Here is a 20,591-nt window from a genome sequence, read left to right on the forward strand (position 1 = left end):
CCTGCAGTGTGGAAGACCTGGGTTCAATCCTTGGGTTGGGAATATCCCCTGGAGAAGGGAATGGCAACCCATTCCAGTATTCTTGCCTGGAGAATTCCATGGACAGAGGAACCTGGTAGGCTACAGTCCATGGGGTCACAAAGAGTTGGACACGACTGAGCAACTAATGCTTTTCAATGCTGGTTTTACCTCTGTAAGGCGTCATGATGTAACACTCCTTATGCTATGGAAACCCAGGAAGGTGACTTCTCACTGCCCTGAAGTGCCAGGCATCTCCTCCTTCCAGCTCTCCTGCCCTACTTTTGCGGAGGCGGTACCGATGATACTGACAGGGTTAGCATTCAGAAGTCTGGAAAGCAGAGATGAGGAGAGAAAGTAGTGAATTCATCTCCCTGACAAATACTTTATGATCATCTGTGATGTGAGGGAAGGCCCTGAAGTGGCACTTCGGGGCACTGTATATTAATCAAGACTCTTTCAGTGACAGGAAATCAAGAGGACCTGGATTGAGAGAATAGATAAATAAGGGAATGGAATTTATTGGCTTATGTAACTGCGAAGTCCAGGAGTAGGGCTGACTTCAGGCACAGCTAATCCAGAGGCTCAGACAGTGACATCAGGGACTGGCCCCCCCCACCCCCGCCTTTGCTTTTTTCTGCATTGATTTTATTCTCATGTGGTCTCTTTCCACATGGGAGAAAAGATGGTCACCACCAGCCCCAAATGTATTTATTACCAGCAAAGAAGGAATGTGTGATATATACAGGGCAATAAGTTTAGACAGAGAGTTGGAGACTCTTATCTATTAGAAAGGCATTTGTCTATAAGTAATAGAACACCCTACTAGTGGGACTTACAAGGTCAAAGTTGTTTATTGCATGTATTAGCTGTCTAAAGATAAGTAATTCCAAGGTTGGTTCTCCCTGCATGCTAGGGGCCCAGGTTCTTTCTCTCTTTCTGCTCTGCCATCCTCAGCATGTCAGCAACATTGTCCCTCTGGGTCACAAACTGGCTGCTGTGAAACCAAGTGTCATATCCTCACACAGAGGCATTCTCAGAAGGAAGGAAGGAAAGAAGGAAGAGGGCAGGAGCAAAAACAGCTTTCTCATTTTCATGCTTTTCATTTCAGAGGGTAAAATCTTTTCCAGAAATCTCTGGAAAATTTCCTTCTCCATCTCACTGGCCAAAATCAAGTCCCATGACCATCTCTGACCAATCTCTTGCACAAGGGAATAGGATTGGTACCATCAACTAGGAGCAATCATGATTCATCTCTTTGCTAAGACAGCAGTACAGTTATCCAGATATTCACCTTGTTTGAGTTTCTGGGCTGGTGAGGCCTACCCCCAATCTTGGGAGGTAAATCATGATTGTCCTCAAGGAGTTTGGGGGAGTCTCTTGGGAGGGCTTCTGCACCAGTTCTTTGGTGAGGTTGTTGAGCTGCTCATTAACCAATCCAGAACTTGACCTGCCTCCATCCTTGTTTTGTGAAATAATTAATCTCTTATTGTGTAAGCCATTTTGAGTTGAGATTCTATTACTTGTAGCTGGAGGCATCCTCATTCTCCTGTAACTCAGATAGAATTTGCTCAAGACAACACTTTCCACACTGGTCTTAGAGCTCCACAGAGGGTGCAGGGTAGGCAAGGTCCATCTCAACCAAGGCCTTGTCCCCACAGCCTCTCCATGCCCAGTTATCCTGCCCTCTTCTGAATCCCGCGGCATTTCTGTGCCTTCTTCTTATTGCCCTTCCCAATTCATCTTCTTTTGAAAAAATATTTAGTTTTTATTTTTATTTATTTGGCTGCCTTGGGTCTTAGTTGCAACATATGGGATCTAGTTCCCTGAACAGGGATTGAACGTGCACCCCCTGCATTGGGAGCACAGAGTCTTAGCCACTGGACAACCAGGGAAGTCCCCTACTTGTGTATTTTAAAAGAGAAAGCTCTTACTATTGTTTTATAGCACTTAGAATACATAATTGTAAATAGGATAAGTAGAAATAAGTGGAGATGTGAGTTACATAACAAAAATTGGTATTGAATCTCTCAAATTGAATTTGACTTGTGATAATATAAAAGAAATAAAGTTGGATATAGAATAAACAACAAGGTCCTATTGTATAATATTGCACTGCTGCTGCTGCCAAGTCGCTTCAGTCGGGTCCGACTCTGTGCAACCCCAGAGACGGCAGCCCACCAGACTCCCCCATCCCTGGGATTCTCCAGGCAAGAACACTGGAGTGGGTTGCCATTTTCTTCTCTAAGGCATGAAGGTGAAAAGTGAAAGTGAGGGAACTATATTTAATACCTCGAGATAAACCATAATGGAAAAGTATTAAAAAATGCATATATGTATAAATCACTTTGCTGAACAGCAGAAATTAACACACCATGGTAAATCACTATATTTCAATTAGAAAAAAAAAAACAGAAAAAGCTTTTGGAAGACATTTGTACACACATCAGTCTATACCTACCAAATTAACACTGCTTTATATCCCTCAGTAGTTTATAAAAATCTTGTTCTAGGTTTTCTCTCTCTCCTATTTATTCTGTAATAAATCGAAGCCACAAATTAAGCTGATCCCTCCAGAATTTAAAGTTTCCAGTTAGCCTGTTTATGCCTGTCTGACTGTGCCTTTGGGGGCAGTAACTGAGTCTACACGCTCAAAGAAAGGACTCCTCAGGGTCTAGATAGTTTTGTTCCAGAAGCAACTTTTCCAGCTAGGGAAGCTCCATGTAAATGAACTGAGATGTCAGCTTACTTGCTTGGTGTGGCCTGGGCCCTGAGCCCCCTGAATGAAGAGGGCCACGAGAGGCAATTTCCCAGAGTCTGCCCTTGGGTGGAATGAGGGGAAGTACTGGTGAAGTTTTCTCTCTCCTTTATCAGCTCTGGCTCAGGCCCGGCTGGAGTGGGAGAGAGCCAGAGAGAAGTCAGACAGTTCCATGAGGAGAGGGCAAGGCTTGCAGAGGGTGGGCGGACAGAACTACAGTCCTCACACAAAAGTAGTCTTAAGCCAATACTCTGCTCTTTTCCCAAGGCAACCACAAAACAGGAATTGGGGGCCATGTCCTTTGTCCCCAATTTCCAACATTAGGGGAGCAGTGGAGAGGAGTGGCAAGGAGCCCAGATTTGGGGGTCAAACAGTGCTGAAATGGGGAGCTGCCCTTGTCACGTGTATCAGCTATGTCACCTCATGTCAATGCTGAAATGTCCGCCGCTGAGCCCTGGTTTCCTGATTTGTAAAATGGGGTAACTACCTACTTTACAGGCGCACGCTGAGTACATGGAAAGCACCCGACACAGCAACTGTAATTTGGTACATGGTTTGGAATTCAACAAATGCGAGCTTGCCTTGGAAACAAACACCTCAGCAAAGACAGGACTTTCTTCCGCTTCTGATTCTTGGCAAGAGCAAAGTGACTCTGTCAGCTCTGGGTCCTACCAAAGAAAACAGATTTGGGGTCTGCCCCTCTGGATTTCTACTTGGGGTAACCAGGGCTGGAAAAGAGGTCTCTCAGAGGGGTGTTGTTTTAGTTTAATGTTTTTTTTTTTTTCTACCATAATTCATTTTTTAATTTTTTTTTTAAACTTTACAATGTTTTAGGTTTTTCCCTGTCTACTTGGGTTCACAGGAGCCAACAATAATCCAATCAGGATTCTTTGACATTAATTACCTCCCTTTGTACAAGAATATTATCTCAGCAGGTGAAAAGTGTTTGAACAGAGTTCACCAAAAAGGCAGCCCTTTGCTGAGGACTGCATGGTGTGGGTCATCTTTGGGGGATTATTCTGTTTCTGAAAAGCAGCAGGATGTCTTTATTTACATAAAACTGTGAGAGGCCGTGGGATTGCAGGGAGAGGAGATCCCGGCATACAGGAGGAAAAGGAGCAGGAGAGAGCCTTCGCCTGACTCTGATCAAACAGAGCCAGGAATCTAGCCAAACAGAAAGTGCAGGATTGGCAGCGACCGAGCAATCCTGCAGAGACTTTTAGGAAAGATTCTGGGCCACAGCACGGGGCCTCCTAAGCTGGGCCAGGAGAATCTGGCGGCAGCCCCCGGCCCCGGGCCTGTTCCCACGTAATTGAAGTTGAATGTGCTGGGGGTGGGGAGGGCTGCCGAAGGCTGCAGAAATCTCAGTGTCCGCAGTTGGCCCTGTTTGGGATCAAAGCCAGTCAGTGTTGATTTTGCACAGCATAGAAACAAATGCAACCGAAAGGCTGTTTTCCTGGGGCGTGCGTTTCGAAAGCAGGCTTTTCATTTGTTTCCCCAAGGACAGGTGGAGTGGGGAGGTGGGGGAGTCATGACGTGGCTCTTCTGTTGCGGTCACTTTGGCGAGCGGTTTTGGGCTCAGAGTTTCCAAGCATGCATAAACTAATCAGGATGTGTGAGTGGACACGGCTACGATGAAGGCTAGATTCTTCACAAAAGATAATTCCAGGAGAATGCTGCTGCAAGACCCGCTGGCTTTGTGCGATAAGTTCCAATTTGCTGTCCGCTGGAGTGTCTCCAAGCCAGCAACTCTCTTGATTCCTTCTGAAAATTTCCATTTCTTCTTCTTCACTTCTAGGTCTTTCTCTGTGATCTGTTCTTCTGCCCAGAAATTAGCTTGCGTTCCTTCTTTTCCATTTAGCACCTCAGCCTGCTGGTGTTAAGCACAATGGTAATGATGTAAGTGATACAAGCAAGTTTCTCAAGTGGTGGAAACACCTTCTCTTAATGGCACTCGCCCTCTCTCGGCCCTCCAGGGAAAAGTCTGAACTTTTAGCCCGTTGGGCCACAACCAAAGAATGAAGAATTTAGAATCAGGAATCCATATAGCTGGCGGGATCTCAATTGTTCTTTTTAAATGAGGAAACAAATCAAGTAGGTTTGTTCTGGGACTTGCAGCTTCTTCCCAGCAGAAGATGGCAGAAGACGTCTCCACAGAGGGCAAGTCAGAACTGTTTTTCCGATTCAGTGCCATAGACTCACTTTTTTTTTCGTCTGCACGGGAACTTGTTGCAGCAAGTGGTATCTTTTAGTTGTGGCTTGTGGGACCTAGTTCCCTGACCAGGGATCGAACCCAGGCCCCCTGCATTGAGAGTGCAGAGTCTTGGCCACTGGACCACCAGGGAAGTCCCTCACTTTGATTTTTTTTTTAGAGTCAGCTGTGTTGTGCTAGGGTAGATTCATCCTAGGTGTCAAACACCTTCATGGTCCAAGATTTTGCTGGTGATTTCACCCTTTGATGGACCCTCCCTTTCCCCAGTCCCAGACAAACCTCTCTTATTTCAAGATATGCTGGATCTGAAAGGAGTTTTGGACTGAGGATTTAGAACAGTCTGAAAAGAAGCAAAGCTGATTTAGTTCATGTTGTGTCCTTGGTAATTAGCCTTGTGAGGTGAACTTGATAACCACTACACTACGGAAATGGTAATTAGCCTTAGGGTAACAAGTGTCTGCACCAGTGCAGCTCCGTTCTAGTGAGAAGTTTCTGCCCCAAAGAAGTTCAATATTAGGCCCCCAAGGCCACAGTCATTGTGTATAACACAACAGACTGTTCATCTCTTCCTGGCCTTAAGGCAGAAAGAATTCAAAATCCAGATTAAAAACCAACTGCAGACCACCTTTCAGGCTCTTATAAGCTTCCAGAATTACAGTGAGAGGCTGCTCAATGCCCTGGAAAGGTACACTAGCTAAAATGGTTCTGAAATAGTTTTCGCCTCTAGAAGTCCAGCTTTCAAAATTCATGTCTGATAGAAACTGTTGTCCTAAATGACAGCATTCTGGGGAGGGCTCGTAAGTTTCAGGGAAGCAAGAAAAAGGGTTACCATCAGGTGGTAAATGGTTACCACTACCTTCAGAAAATGAGAAGAGGGTGTAAAGAAGTTATGACATTAATCAGGATAAAGAGACCACACTCTCTCCCCCTGCCCCCCAAAAAAGTAAAAAGTCTTATATAACTTCCCTGAAGTGCCCTACTGCACAAATGCAAAGCATGCTTTTTGCCTGCTGCAGGCTGACCACAGTACTGCCTTGGGGGGAGATAACTTCACATCGCAGAGGAGATTGGGCTTTGGCTCTGGGGTAGAACTCAGGGTTCCTCAGAGGACAGGCTATTATGACTTTACTCTGTCATTTAAAAATCTTAACTTTAAAAGCTGCATCTGTTGGTGTAGCCACTACAGAGAATTCTAGGACTCCCATTTCAGGAATTTTCACAGGCAAGAATGAAGACTGGCCAGCAGCAGAGGCCTGCCAGAGAACACTCGGTGGCTTCCTAAACTTGCTTCAGATGCTGGCCAGGTCTCTGGGTGGTTTAGATGTACCCCCCAGCGCCATTAAAGAACAGGAGCTAGATCTCAAGAGAAGTTCCTGAAAATCTTCTCTTCTGCTGCCAAGAGGGAAGTAACACAGCAGAATCACTGCAATAGAGTTAAATCAGCTTTATCCTGGAGGAAACAAAACAGCTTTCCTCAAATGTTGTAAGAGTGACTTTTCGTTTCCAGATTAGCCCATGGACTTTATCACAACGAGCCAAAATCTGCCACCAGCCCAAGCAATGTGGCCTCATACACTGCAGCCAAATTTTACGGGTAGTATTTGTAGCTTGTATACCCCGAGTGCACCAGGAGAGAGGTTTCCAAGTAGTGACAGAAGGTTATTCATTTGTGATTTGCCAAGTTCTCCACATTCTTACTGACTGGCCCGTTTAAATCCCTTTTTCAGCCGAGAGCAACTTTACTGAGCAAGCAGGGAGCGGGGAGTCGCTTCAGTGCTTTATCTTACACGGTGGATCCTGAAACGAGTCACGTTTATGACAGTTTTCAATAACAAAACCACCCTAGCTCTGTAGAGGGCCTGGAAAAAAGTCTTGGGTGTAGAAATTGACTGTTGTTTTTTTTTTTTTTTACCATAGTTTGCAAGAGAATGGTGCGTCTGGGTCTTCTCTTAACCCGAGCCTCCCAATTCAGAGAACCTTCTTCTCTATCTGGTTCAGTTACTTTTTCTTAGATGATTCAGGTACAAGCCCCCAAGCAAAATAACCACCAGAGAGACACAGATTTCACACATGGCAGGATCATTTCCAAGTTTGGTTATTTTAATGCAATTTCAAGGTAGTATGGATATGTTAAGTGGTTCATTTCCATCCTGCAGAAAACACTAAGAGTTTCTACCTTATGTAATTTTGTCAAATTCAAACATGACTCATTGACTGTTTTTTTTTAAAACATTTTCTTTACATAGCTTGACAAGATTTTTTTCTGGAACATTTTTTTTTTAAACCTTCAAGTAGTTTGGAAACATTTGCCTATTTGCTCCTTCCTCTGGGCACAGCCTTTCAGAGTGTTTATCTCACCTTTACTGAGAAAAATCTCTGTTCTCCCAGTGGTGGTAGAGCTGCTTGACAAGAGGTGATCACAGAGAAATGAGGAGCAAGCAAGCTTTGTCAACTACTTCTAATTCTCTTAATTAGTATGCTACGATCCACCCCAGCTTCTGCAAGGTCAGACATGCACGACAAGTACTTGGTCAAAAAAGCAGGATTCTAACTAGTGTAAAAATAGATTTTAAATAAAATAGAATCTCTATAGGAAAGAGAATTAGGTTAGCTTCCCATTCCCACTTTTGCTTTAAGATACCTGTGTGTATATATATATATATAAAGTCCAAGGGGGACTTGTGGAATTGGTTTGCCCTAAGAAGAAATTGAGAATGTCTGAGTACATTCATGTTGCAGAGTTACAGAGAAGGTTCTTTGGGAAATGCTGTGGCAGACCCCACAGAAACGCATGGTGATTAGCCATACAGTTGGTGTGTGAACAGGTGACATGAAGACTTTTGGAGGATGAGGCCTAATCCTAGGCTAAAAACCAGTTCTGAAGTGTGATCATTTGAAAACTTTGTCTAATTATAAAAACAGAAAAGAAAATCTGTCATTTAACAGTGTCTCTTGTTAACCTATACAGCCACCTCTTTTGGAAGCTAAATTCCAACACGGGTCTTACTTTAATTTTGTTTAATTATCACATATTGTGAGTTTTTTTTTTTGACATTTCTGTTTCTAGAAAAAGTACACAGACCCTCTGTTGGCCCATATAAGCATTACATGACTGTTTTAAAGGGGCCTCTGTTAAAATTCTAATTTTTGAATTTAGCAACAGCCTTTTGGATATATCTTGAAAGCATAACTGCAGATCTGCCCAAGCTTCTTCTAGTCACAACCTAAACACGTAGCCCAGTTTTTTGTAAACACTCAGAAAATACTGATCCCAACAAAATACAGTCAGCCAGTCAGAGGCCTTGCTCATACCTTTTCACATCGACGATAAATCTGCCTGTTTATTCTTGCGATGCTAGGAAATCCACTGAGATTGAGTCTTAAAGTAAAAATTAAGCCTCCTTCTCTGAGGTTCATAATGAGCTGTGGAGGCATCAAAAATAAACAAAGTGGGGACGTCACCATTTTTCCTACACTGGGTCTACTCAGTCTGCCCGGGGGCTGTTTGTTTTTCCTGGCGAGGCCTAGAGCAAGAGGAGATGGCTGCTGGTGACAAGCCAGTGCTGGGTTTACAGACCTAGCCTCTTTTCATGTAACATTTAACTATTTCTTCAATTCCCCAGAGGCAAGAAGTGATGCCAATGATATGAGATTAATGCTAGGGCGTTTTCATAAATCCTTAGTGGCCAACAGGAGCCTCTCTCTCAAGCAACTGCTGTGACTTCTGGCAGGTTTGGTGCCTTAGGGCGAGGTAATATTACCTTTCAGGGGACACAAAAAAATCCAAGCTCTTAACTGAAAGTCAAATACACCAACTCAGTAAATACAACGGAAAAATGCACAGCAGCGTTGGGGCATCTATCAAGTATGAAGGCAAAATGGTCATCAGAATGTCTGAGGTTAGTGAACTATCATGGTTGAGAAAAGCAGCCACCTTTGAAAACACTGCCTGTTTCCCTCAACTCTCCTGGTCGTCAGCCCTCTACGGTCGTTACACCGCACGCTAGCAAATGAAAGATCAGAACAACTGTGGCTTGATCCTGACTTATACTTATTCAGGGTCCACCCTCATAGTTAGCTGAAGGCCCCAGCATGCTCTCGCTCTGCCAGGGCGAACAGTCCTGGGGAAGTGCACTTCTCTGAAGATCACTTGCCCCTCTTGCTGCGACCCTTCCTGGAGGACAGCTTCCCACTGCCCCCAGAAGACGGGGGGCTGGAGGCTGAGGCCATGGCAATGTTGATCTGTCCCTCCTGGATTTCCTGCCGGGTCTCAGCGGGCAGATGGTTGATTTTCTGCTGCGTCTCCAGGTAGAACATGACATCCCGCAGCTGCTCCTGGATCTCGGTGATCTGCAGGTCCTTCTGGTCGCAGGTCTCTTTTAACACCCTCTCCTCCTCCTTCAGCTTGTTCTGCAGGAGAACTTGATTGGCTCGCAAACACTTGTTCATTTCCTGCTCCTCTTTGAGCTCCGTGGTGAGTTTGGCCACTTTAGTGTTTAGCTGAGTGCACCTTTCACAAAAACAAAGGGAGACAATGGACATTTTCCATTTGCTGACAGAGTTCCCTTTCTGCTCTGGGACTGAACAGAGAACATGACCTCAGAATCCACTTACGGCAGACCCCTCGCTCCCATGGCCAAGGGGTCTGCTGCCATTGCAACAGCCACCTGAAATCAGAATTCTGCTTCGGTTAACTCAAGTGTAGCTTCAGGACAATATTTAAGGATCAGAGATTTTTCAATCACAGAAACTATTCTGTGATTCATGATAGAATGTCTACTGCTTCTCTGTATTGTTTACATGAGTGGCTTAGAGATGATAACTGTGATAAAGAAGTTATGAGGAAAAGTGACATTCTTAAAGAGTCAAGTGCTCTGACCTCACTGCATTTGCTGGAGAAGAGTCTTCAAGAAGAGGGAGTGCCTTATATGATGCTCAATCTTATAAGTAAAGAATGACAAATTAAAACACCACTTGAAATACCATTTTTATGTATCAGAATGCTCAGATGTGAGAAAAGGGGGCACTCCCACATGGTGGCACTGGAGTGTGAACTGATACACACTCAATGGAAGTCAACTTGGCAACATCTATGAAAATTAAAATTTCACCTGCCCTCTGACATAGCTATTCTACTTCCAAGAATTTATCCTATAAAATAAATATATTCAGGGTTGCACTAAATGACATATGGAGAAAGGTGCTTATTGCAACATTGTTTATAGTAGTAAAACATGTCCATCAAGGGGAACTGGTTAAAATTATTATGATTTTCATACATGTTACAAGGTATAGATCTAGTTGCGCCAGTCCAAACGAAAAAAAAAAACCCTCCCAAACAGAATATTTTACCAAAGAGAATACCTAATATTATTCAATTTTTGTAGAAAAAAGATGTATGTGAGATGTTTATACAGGTACAGTAAAAGAGCTGGAACAAGAAGTATTCACTGGTGCCATTAAGAACCTCTAGATCAGTGGTCCCCAACCTTTTTGGCACCAGGGACTGATTTCATGGAGGACAGTTTTTCCATGGACCAGGAAGTGAAGGGGGACGGGGGAGATTGTTTCAGGATGATTCAAGTGCATTACACTTACTGTGCACTTTTTGTATTATTATTACATCAGCTCCACCTCATATCATCAGGCATTAGATCCTAGAGGTTGGGAGTGAAAGAAAACTTTCAGTTTTAACTTTAAATTCTTTGGAACAGTTCAATTAGTTAGGGCACTGAAAGTATAAGAGACTTTTTAATTTTTATTTCTATTTATGTTGTAGTATTGTTTTCGCAACAGTTAACCCCTTTGGTGAAGAGTTTTTGTTGGAGTGATGAAAAATTCTAGAATCATAGTTGCACACTGTGAGGACACCTCACAGTATACACACCGTGAAGACACCTCACAGTATACACACATTTTAAGTATACACACTGGTATACTTAAAATGATTAATATGGCAAAATCTAAGTAACACAGATTTTACCACACACACACACACCCCCCCACACTACACCCCCACACACTACTAAAAATATTCAGTTATTTGCTATGGGGGAAAACAGGTGAAAGGTGTATGGAAATTCTTAGAACTATCGTTGCAACCTTTTTGTAAACCTTAATTTATTCCAAAATAAAAGATTAAAAAAACACAAACCAAAAAACCTTCTTAAGGGACAATTATCCCCTTTATTTTTTATCCATTTGTCTGGAGGCAAAAAATCCAATTATTTTTGTGAGTCTAATTTAAGCTAGAAAAGTAGTTTCATTTAATAGCAATTATCTTCCCAAATAATAGTAGTAGAGAATGTTCTTGCCATGATGTTGATGTGCTTTTTGCTCCATATTCAGTATCTTTGGCCTTTATTTCCCAAGCAAAGCCAGAAGACACACCATCTCCAGCTTAGATTTAAGTATCTTTCCTAACTGCCATTTCTCAGTCACCACAGCTCAGAGAAGCTCTGGGCAAAGGGAGATAGCTTTCTACAGGCAAAAATAGGAGACACTTGTGCAAGCATAAGCACTGTCATCAGGAGAGAGCCCTGTATTCCACATGGCATCCATCTGGCATGAAACACTGAATTTTTTAGTAAATAGGAAGTCACAGTACGTCTGCTCCATATATAGAGAGACCTTTGAAAACTTGGTCATACACACACACTTGACAATAATGGGTGTGTGTCCCTGGGAATAACGGAGATTCTCTGTTTATGGAGCCTGTCAGGGTAAAACAGCTAATTAAAAGAACAGGTCAGTTATACCTACTTTCTTTCCACAGACTGCTTTTCTTTCAGGAGATCATTTAGTCTGTGCTCCAGACTATCACATTTCTCAATTGTTTCTTTAAATTTGGTCTTCATGTTGTTAATCTGAAATAGTAAACAGAGATCAGTTTTATTTCAAAGAGAAAGCTGTGTGGCCTTTGGGGCTAACTTTACAATTTTCACCTCCCGACTACTTGTCTTTAACTTTGACAAACCAAACTTAGAAAAGGTGAGACCATTATCTGAAAGAATTTCTGCAACAGGAGTAAATATTTTGAGAACTCTCTTTTTTCTTACCATTTCTCTCAACCAGGATGAAGAGGGATCAAAAGCTACTGAATGTTGAGTGAAACTGCTAGAAGGTAAAGAGCTTCAGGCTACAGAGTAGGAGATGGTTTTGTAAGAAGCCAGACCAGAACCTCCCATTCTTTTTTTTCTTTTAATTGAAATGTAGCTGATTTGTAATACTGTGGTAGTTTCATGTGTACAGCAAAGTGATCCAGTAATACATATATATTTTTCAGATTATTTTCCATTATAAATTATTATAAGATATTGAATATGATTCCGTGTTATATAGTACATCCTTGTTGCTTATCTATTTCAAATACAGTAGTGTCTATCAGTTAATTCCACACTCCCCTTCCCATCCTCTTTGGTAAATATAAATTTATTTTCCATATCTGTGAGCCTGTTTCTATTTTGTAAATAGATTCATTTGTATTATTTTTTAAGATTTGGATGTAACTGATAATCATACAATATGTGTCTTTCTTTGACTTACTTTATTTAATACGATAATCTCTAGGTCCATTTATATTACTGCAAATGGCATTATTTCATTCTTTTTTTTATGGCTGAGTAGTATTCCAGTGTATATATGTACCACATCTTCATCTATTTATCTGTTGATGAACATTTAGGTTTCTTCTATTTGTACTGGCTATTATAAATAGTGCTGCTATGAACACCAGGGTGCATTTATCTTTTCTGATTAGAGTTTATGTCTTTTTCAGATATATGTCCAAGAGTGGGATTGCAGGATCATATGGTAGCTCTATTTTTAAATTTTTTTAAGGAACCTCCATTCTGTCTTCCATAGTGACTGCACCAATTTACTTTCCTATCAACAGTGTAGGAGGACAAGAATCTCCCATTCTTAACTCACTACTGTTTTTTACCTCTTGAGATCATATTCTAAAATTACACTTGACCCTTGAATGACGTGGGGGTTAGGAACTCAACCCTCCTCAAAGTTGAAAATCCGAGTATAACTTTATCATCAGTGCTCTGTATCTGAGGTTCTGCATCTGCAGATTCAACCACTTGTGGTTCCTATAGTACTATAGTAGGCATCTGTTGCAAAAAATCCACATGTAAGTGCAGGTCAAACCCATGCTGTTTAAGGGTCAACTGTATTATCCAAATAATCCAAAGGTACTTGTAACAGGTGATTCTAGCTATTTGGTATTCTTTCCCCTCCAAACTCACTATTAATATTCTCATGTACTCTGAAGTCACATGCAACATAAGCAGTTCTTATTTTATTGAGTTTATATAGAGGCAATTTACAGAAAGAATTCATGTTACATTGTCTTAAAAACGTATGCCTCAATACCACTGGTCTAAAGACAGGAAGAAGATAGGTGGGTCATGATAGGTGGGTCAAGTAGGAAATGGAAGTGACTGAGAGTTTAAATCCTATGGCTCAGGCATTGGCTAGGTGTCTTATAGGTAGTATCTCATTTATTCCCTTTTTTCCATTTATTCTTTATTACAAGCCTATGACTTAGGTGTATAAACTTTTTACAGAAACTGAGGCTTGAGAAAGGTGAGGCAATACACCCCAAGGTCACCCAGCTAGAGTGATGTGAGTCCAGGACTGGACCCCAAGTCTGGGTTCAAAGCCAAGTTCTAAAACTCTCTCTGCACCAGACAGTGGGCCAAAGCTCAATAACAAAGGAAAAGTGACCTCTGGGCAAGATCTAAACTCTCAGCATACATTCATGCAACATCCATCATGCCAGAAAAAAGCTCACTACTTTTAATGCTTTCTTTTTAAACATTTGCCATATGGCCTCCCTAGCAGGTCTCTAACTGCACTGCTCCCTTTTTTTTTTTTTAAATAAGAATAACGGCTTTGTAGTAATTAACTTTAGAGCCAACATTATTAAGTTGGAAGAACATGCAATTAAAAGGAGATTTCTAAAAGTTCTGCTATGTCATAAAAATAAAAATAGCTTTCAAATTACTCTAATTCTATTCACTATTAATTTTCTCCTCAATACTGTTTTTAAAATAAGACCACAAGATCCTTTTGACCTTTTTCTCTTAAAGTTACTCCAATCAGTTCAGGGAAACTGGAAAGGACAGAAATAACCATCAAAAGAAACCAAACCAATGTTTTGGTGACTAAAGACAATAAGCCAAACACATTTAAATCAAGATGAAAAATACTAATTGACCTCAAAAAGGTTTTTAATATTGCTAGAGACAAATGTTATGATGGTTTAAACCAGTGATTTAAAAACCATTTCTGACCATTAGCCCGCAATAAGAAACACTTTGTGTACACACACACACACACACACACACACTCCTGAAACAGAAGTTTCACAAAGTAATATTAAATGTGATTCACTCTGATATCTATCCCATGCTGTTTAATAAAAATACCAGCTGTGGCCCACCAAACTCAGTTCACAATCTATAGCTGGAAAACAGCAATTTATATATGGAGCTATAGGCTTAAAAGAAAAGATTTATCTTTTTTTTTTTTAAGCTATGTCATGCAACTTGTGGGATTTCAGTTCCTCGATCAGGGATTAAACCCATCCCCTTTGTCAGTGAAACTGCCAAGTCCTAACCACTGGACCACTTAGGGAATTCCAGAAAAAAAGTGGTATCTAGGAGAATTCACTTGTATAGATGACCTACTCTATGCTCTTCATACATGGCCCACTAACACTAGGAACCTTCAAATGGGTATGAGCTTCATTTTCCATTGCTCACGCTGTAATAACTGCACTACCTAAGGCATCGAGGGACTGGAATAGTATTGTAATTGAAGTCCACAGTGAATTTCAATCTTCAGCCCCTCTGCTCCCCTACATTAACTTTCTATGAGTCCCATGACCAAGAATCTCTGCCCGTGAAACTCATGATCACCGTTTCTCCTTGCACGTGCACCATGGTTGGGTGTGCCAACGGACAGAGGACTGGTCAGGAGAAGGACAGAGGCAGGAACAAAAGGCTTACATCACCCATTAACTGACCTCTTTTACTAGAACACAAAATATCCTTTCCAGGTTTTGTATTTACGGCTGCCTTGGCCGCCACCTTATCCCTACCTCGAAGTAAACAGAGTTTCACATTTTTAGTTTTCCTGCCCTCTGATTTGCTTTCCATTGGCATGTGTTAGGGAATGCAGTTAATCCTCAAGAATCTTAAAAGGCAGAGAGGATCCTGAGCTAAGTTCTCAAGGGTCTGTACAAAGCACTTTAGGTGGTCACACTGGGACAGCCATAGAAAAACTCATTAGTGAGGCTGCATGGCATTGCTGGTGCTCCTCCTGGGGAGACCCAAACTTCACACCGAGTGGCAGCAACCCCTGCTCTGCCTCTCGAGTGCTGTCAGAGGTACCTCCTTCCCATGTGGACTCCAATCAAGCCCCTCTAGAAAGGCACTGCCGTTGCTTAGAAGGTTCTTGTAAGAACTGCATCATGAACTTTTCGAGAGAGATTATTGTAAAGCTGGGGGCATCCCAAGTGCTGCTATGGGTAAAGAATTTGCCTGCCAGTGCAGGAGACACAGGAGATGCAGCTTTGATCCCTGTATTGGGAAGATCCTCTGGCATAGGAAATGGCAACCCACTCCAGTATTCTTGCCTGGAAAGTTCCACGGATAGAGGATCCTGGTGGGCTACAGTCCATGAGGTTGCAAAGAGTCAGACACGACTGAGCACGCACACACTACGCCTTAATGAAAGAGACCTGATTTCTTCTCAATTGTACGCATGTTCAGAAACTGGGACCCTTGAGCCTGGCATAAAGTGACAGGTTGGCCTTGCCTGCTAAGCTCCAGGATAATACCAGCTACCACAGAAGTGAACCCCGTATCTGGCTCTGCAGTTCCCCATCTGAAGACCTAGTTACTGGTGGAGATTCAGTTACTAAAATAAGCATTTTTAAAATAACCATTTAAATCAATGATTTAAATTTAAAAGCCTTTATTTAAGACTAAGGGAATCACTGTCCCTAGATCCTGAGAATGGTTCCCAGAGCCCCATATACATGAACACTCAGGTGCTCAATGGTTTTCAAACTCCTTTCTCTGGTACTCTCAGCATTCCTTGTACATGCTGGAGACAAAGGGAAAACCAAGTTGGTGGAGCTCTGGGCCGCTCGCTCTGGGCCACTCTGGGCTGGGCTTCCGCCAAATCACATCACTTTTCTCTTCTACCCACTGGAATAGTGAATGGCCTCTTCTTTAAAGGATTATCTTGTTAAATTTTCAAGACCACTGCCTGAGACCAACAAGGTGCCATGCTGACCACTCTAGCATCTCTGCCTAATTTTATTCCCTTCAATTTTAAAGCACCATCCTCTTGCCTTAGGAGCCCATATTCAGCTCCCCAAAGCAGCTGTTCCCAAGTTGACAAACCACTTGGCTGACTCAAATTACAAACTCTCATGCACATACTTCTATTTTTTAAATGGAATTGCACAAGCCACTAGAAAACCTGACTGAGTGAACAAACAAACAACATCCCAACCTCAAAATACCAAAATACTTAAGGCTTTAAATCCAAGGTTTCTTTTCTTTTTTTTTAAGTACATACCAAGTGTCTGATTTCTTCTTTAACTTAGTATAGAATAGGGCTCAGCACACAATAAGCTTGTGTGCAGAGATGAGCACACAATAAAATCTTGATTTATTAATCCTAGGTGAGAATATGTCCACTTCCCTTCTCTTCAATTATGCTTCAGATCAGATCAGTCGGCTCAGTCATGTCCGACTCTTTGCGACCCCATGAATTGCAGCATGCCAGGCCTCCCTGTCCATCACCAACTCCCTGAGTTCACTGAGACTCACGTCCATCAAGTCAGTGATGCCATCCAGCCATCTCATCCTTTGTCTTCCCCTTCTCCTCCTGCCCCCAATCCCTCCCAGCATCAGAGTCTTTTCCAATGAGTCAACTCTTGATTACATTTGCAGTAAGTGTATTTTTGTCTCTTCCTTTTCCTCTTTTTGACTACTTTCACTCTCATTGTTGTCTGGAAGTTGTTTCCTGATACAGCCTTCAGAGGCTAAGTCTACAGTATGATGGCAAGTCAGGTGTTTACTGGAACCTTGATCAAGAGTTTGGTCACTGGAGTGAGCCAAGCGATTCCAATCCTTTCTTTTTTCTACCCTTACTAGCCTCCACCCTTGTTGAGATTTAACTGACCTAAAACAAAGGTTTCTTTTTTAGAGGTAAACCAGCTCTCTGCCTATAGATGAGACTCAAAGGAAAGATTGTGGGATCCCTTTTCCCCTGTACTCCGCCTTCTCCCCCACCAGCAGGCTGTCCTAGCACGTGGCATTTTAGCAGTCATCAAATGAGAGACTTACTTCCTCTGCTGTGTCCTTCTCTATCCGGACTATCTTGTTTTCCCAGTAGATTCGTTGTGACTCCAGCTGGCTTGTTAGTAAATATGAATACTATAAAAACACAGAGAATGGACGCCAAAACATAAGTTACTGTTGTCAACACAGAGAATGGACACCAAAACATAAGTTACTGTTGTCAGTCTCTAAAAGTCAATTAAAACCTGATTTTTAATGACCTTAAGAAGAGTAAGAGGAACATTCAGAATGTATATTACATCTTGGTTCCACTCTACTCAATAATTAGGGGAACACAGAGATGACAATTACACTTCAGTCCCCTCTGGGGGCTTACAATCAATCTAGTTAGGGACAAACAGAGAAATGTACAATTTAAAAAACCCTTGTTTCTGTTCAAGCTGACTTCAAGAACCACATGGTTTTAAATCGAGTATAACTCAAATCAGCTCATCCAGCTACCCCTTCAGGAAGCTGTCCCTATCACTTCCAGCCTCGGGTTAATTGCCCCTCTTGGCTCCCACTGTGCCCATCATTAAGAGCACTTATGACATTAGCACTTAATCAGCCATTTACCAGGCTCTCTCCTTGACTGGACTGTGAACTCTTTGAAAGCAAGGCTATATCTTTATTTTTGTGCCCTCGGTGCCTGGCACATCCTGGATGTCAAGAAAAGTTTGCTACCCAAGTGCATGAATGAATGAACAGTGCTGTGTAACTACAGAGAAAGGACAGATGGCTTATGACGGTAGGATCCGATAGGATTTCTGACAGAAGGTGAGATTTGAGAGGACCCTTGACACCTTGACAGACAGATAGGAGGAGACAGAAAGATTCCAGAGAAATGTGATGCTGTGGACGTTTAGGATTATTGCAGCCATGAAGTAAGACCAGTGAGCCTGGAGTATAGGGTGTGGTGAGATGGGGCCTATGCAAAGTTCCGGGGTATCACATCTAGAAATGTGAGCCAAAGAGTGTCAGGATCACATTTTGTATTCTGGAAAAGATCATTCCAGGAGACTGGAGATCTACTCATGTTTGCAGGCCCCAGAAGAGAATGAAAGAGCCACAGAAAGAAGGGACAATTTGAGAGAATGTATGTCACTAGAATGTATGTTCCAGGAGGGCAGGGAGTCCATTTAATGCTAAGTTAAATGGACAAGTAGCACATGGAAGAGTAGCTGACAGACAGCAACCCTCTATAGGTATTCACTGAATGAACATACTTAATTTGTAGGAGTTACTAAAAACTTAACACTAGAAATTGAAACTTTTTTCATGTCAATACAATATATTAATGGTAACAACTTCAGCTCTATTTTAGGCCATTTCACTGACTTTAAACACCTGGAGATGAGCAAGTTTTCAAATGTCCACTTCCTCCAATGGTTAAGGTATTTGTTTTTAAAGTAATTGTTTTGAAATTTATATAAAATAGGACTCATGTTAAACTTTTCTTTCCGTAATATAAAATTTACATATCATGTTTATAGTTTATATAAAGTTTACTGCTATGAGAAAAACCAACTGGGCAAATTTTGTTGTTTCTTCACTTATATGAATATCCAAAAATGGTTTTATCTATATAAGGCTTTATCTTTATCAATTACTAAATGTCAACTCAACATATACAAAAAAGCTTCTCGGCATGGAACGATGCTATTGGGGACTCCTCATCCTGACCAAGTTTGTTCCATTTCCGACTGCTACTGTGATGCCAACAGGAAGATTCTTAACTTCTAGTTTTATCACAGCTACAGAGGATAACCCTAATACTCTGAGACAACTAGGAACATAATGTTGAAAATTATAAGGCTCAATGAAACTTCAGATTTCCAAAGAAGAAAATCAGATGAAATAAAAATATTTAAAGAATCCTTCAGAGCAATTATATTCAGAGCAATATAGATCTTTAAAACAAAAGCTAACATGCCGGGCAAATGGCAAAATTAAAGCCCAAACAACCTTTCAAGTTAGAATAGTAAAAAGCAGTAGACGTAGGTATTTAGTGATTAATAATAAAATATCTTACCTCTAACTGTAAGGCATCTATTTTCTCCTCCTGGCAAGTATCACCCTCACATTCATACTGTACTAGCTTTCCATCTGTTTTACTTGCAACCAGTCGATGGACATAATTATCTAAAGAAAAGAATAAGTCAACCAAGGCATGGTTTTTCAGAATGAAAAGGGTCTCCATAAACCTTTAACTTGGACAAAATTTTTGTTTTCACAGATCCAAATTAAATGCTGCGCAATATTTCTTTAAAAGTGGTTTAAATTACTGGAATTTTTAAAAAAGAGTGAGAGGGCAAGAGTGTAAGTATTAACTCTCTTTAACCTGGGCAATGCAGGCCATTCACATATGAAAGAGGGCCCTATGGGCCACCATGAGAATTGGAGTTTGCCATAGCTGTCAGGAAGATTTCAAGTTGTGAGAAAGGAAGTGGAGAGGTTCTGACAGAGATGTTTTTAGATAGAATGAGTCCAAACTAGAAATCAGGAGTGGTGTTCACCTCCAGCGTAGTCCCAGACCCGATGGTTGGTGAGCTGCATGGCATACGTGTGTTGGGTCTCCTCAAAGTGCTTATAGGCATGTCGACTCACATATCGTCCACATCCTATGTGGCCACATATTAAACAAATCCAAAGGTTCTGCCAGGAAGGAGGTAAGATCTTCATTAGTGATGTAAAATTACATGACCTGGTGTATGAGGTGTATGACACTGGGGTGTATGAGGGGCCTGACACAGGATGAGGTTTAGAGATGTTTCTACAGGAGTTCTGAATAAGGAGACTTATTCAAACTTATTCAAGTTATTTTACATTCAAATAAGTCCCCTTATTCAAACCAGGGGACTTCCCTGGCGGTCCAGTGGTTAAGAATCCACCTTCCAATGCAGGGTCCTCAGGCTGGATCCTTGATCACGGAACTAAGATCTCACATGTCTCTGAGTAACCAACAACTAAGCCTGAGTGCTGCAACTAAGACCCAGTGCAGCCAAATAAATAAATATTTTTAAAAAACACCCAACAAGGATGCTTTTATGGGTCAATTAAGTTTTTCACTCTGGATTCTATGGAACTCTATGTAAACAACAAGGAAAAATAATTTATCAACAAAAATCTCAGCCTTTTCAAACACCAAAGAATGAAAGCATAAAGTATTTTGTGTAGGAGTAAAATAGTTTGTGTATTTTAATTTTTTCTTTTTTTGCCTGATCCTCAACAGAGA

General features: G+C 41.6%; 1 protein-coding gene and 1 non-coding gene across 3 annotated transcripts in view; both read right to left on the reverse strand.

Annotated features, from left to right (window-relative positions):
* Positions 1–214: 214 nt before the first annotated feature.
* The window catches only part of BRAP (BRCA1 associated protein), a 38,607-nt gene continuing 18,230 nt past the window's right edge, over positions 215–20,591 (reverse strand). Inside the window, exons 8-12 of one of the 2 annotated variants that reach the window (XM_061384819.1) lie at positions 19,873–20,011; positions 19,389–19,498; positions 17,363–17,452; positions 11,751–11,854; positions 215–349 (exon numbers count right to left, since the gene is read on the reverse strand). In XM_061384819.1, the coding sequence (XP_061240803.1) occupies positions 250–349; positions 11,751–11,854; positions 17,363–17,452; positions 19,389–19,498; positions 19,873–20,011 (543 nt within the window). In that variant the 3' untranslated portion in view covers positions 215–249. Of the gene's footprint in view, positions 350–7,067; positions 9,499–11,750; positions 11,855–17,362; positions 17,453–19,388; positions 19,499–19,872; positions 20,012–20,591 lie in introns of those variants that run through there. The other variant, XM_061384818.1, reaches the window with a different exon arrangement.
* TRNAE-CUC (transfer RNA glutamic acid (anticodon CUC)) lies at positions 5,049–5,121 on the reverse strand. Its single transcript has one exon. It is a non-coding gene; the product is annotated as a tRNA-Glu (tRNA).

The sequence above is a fragment of the Bos javanicus genome, chromosome 17 (assembly GCF_032452875.1).
Source record: "Bos javanicus breed banteng chromosome 17, ARS-OSU_banteng_1.0, whole genome shotgun sequence".
Lineage (NCBI taxonomy): Eukaryota > Metazoa > Chordata > Mammalia > Artiodactyla > Bovidae > Bos > Bos javanicus.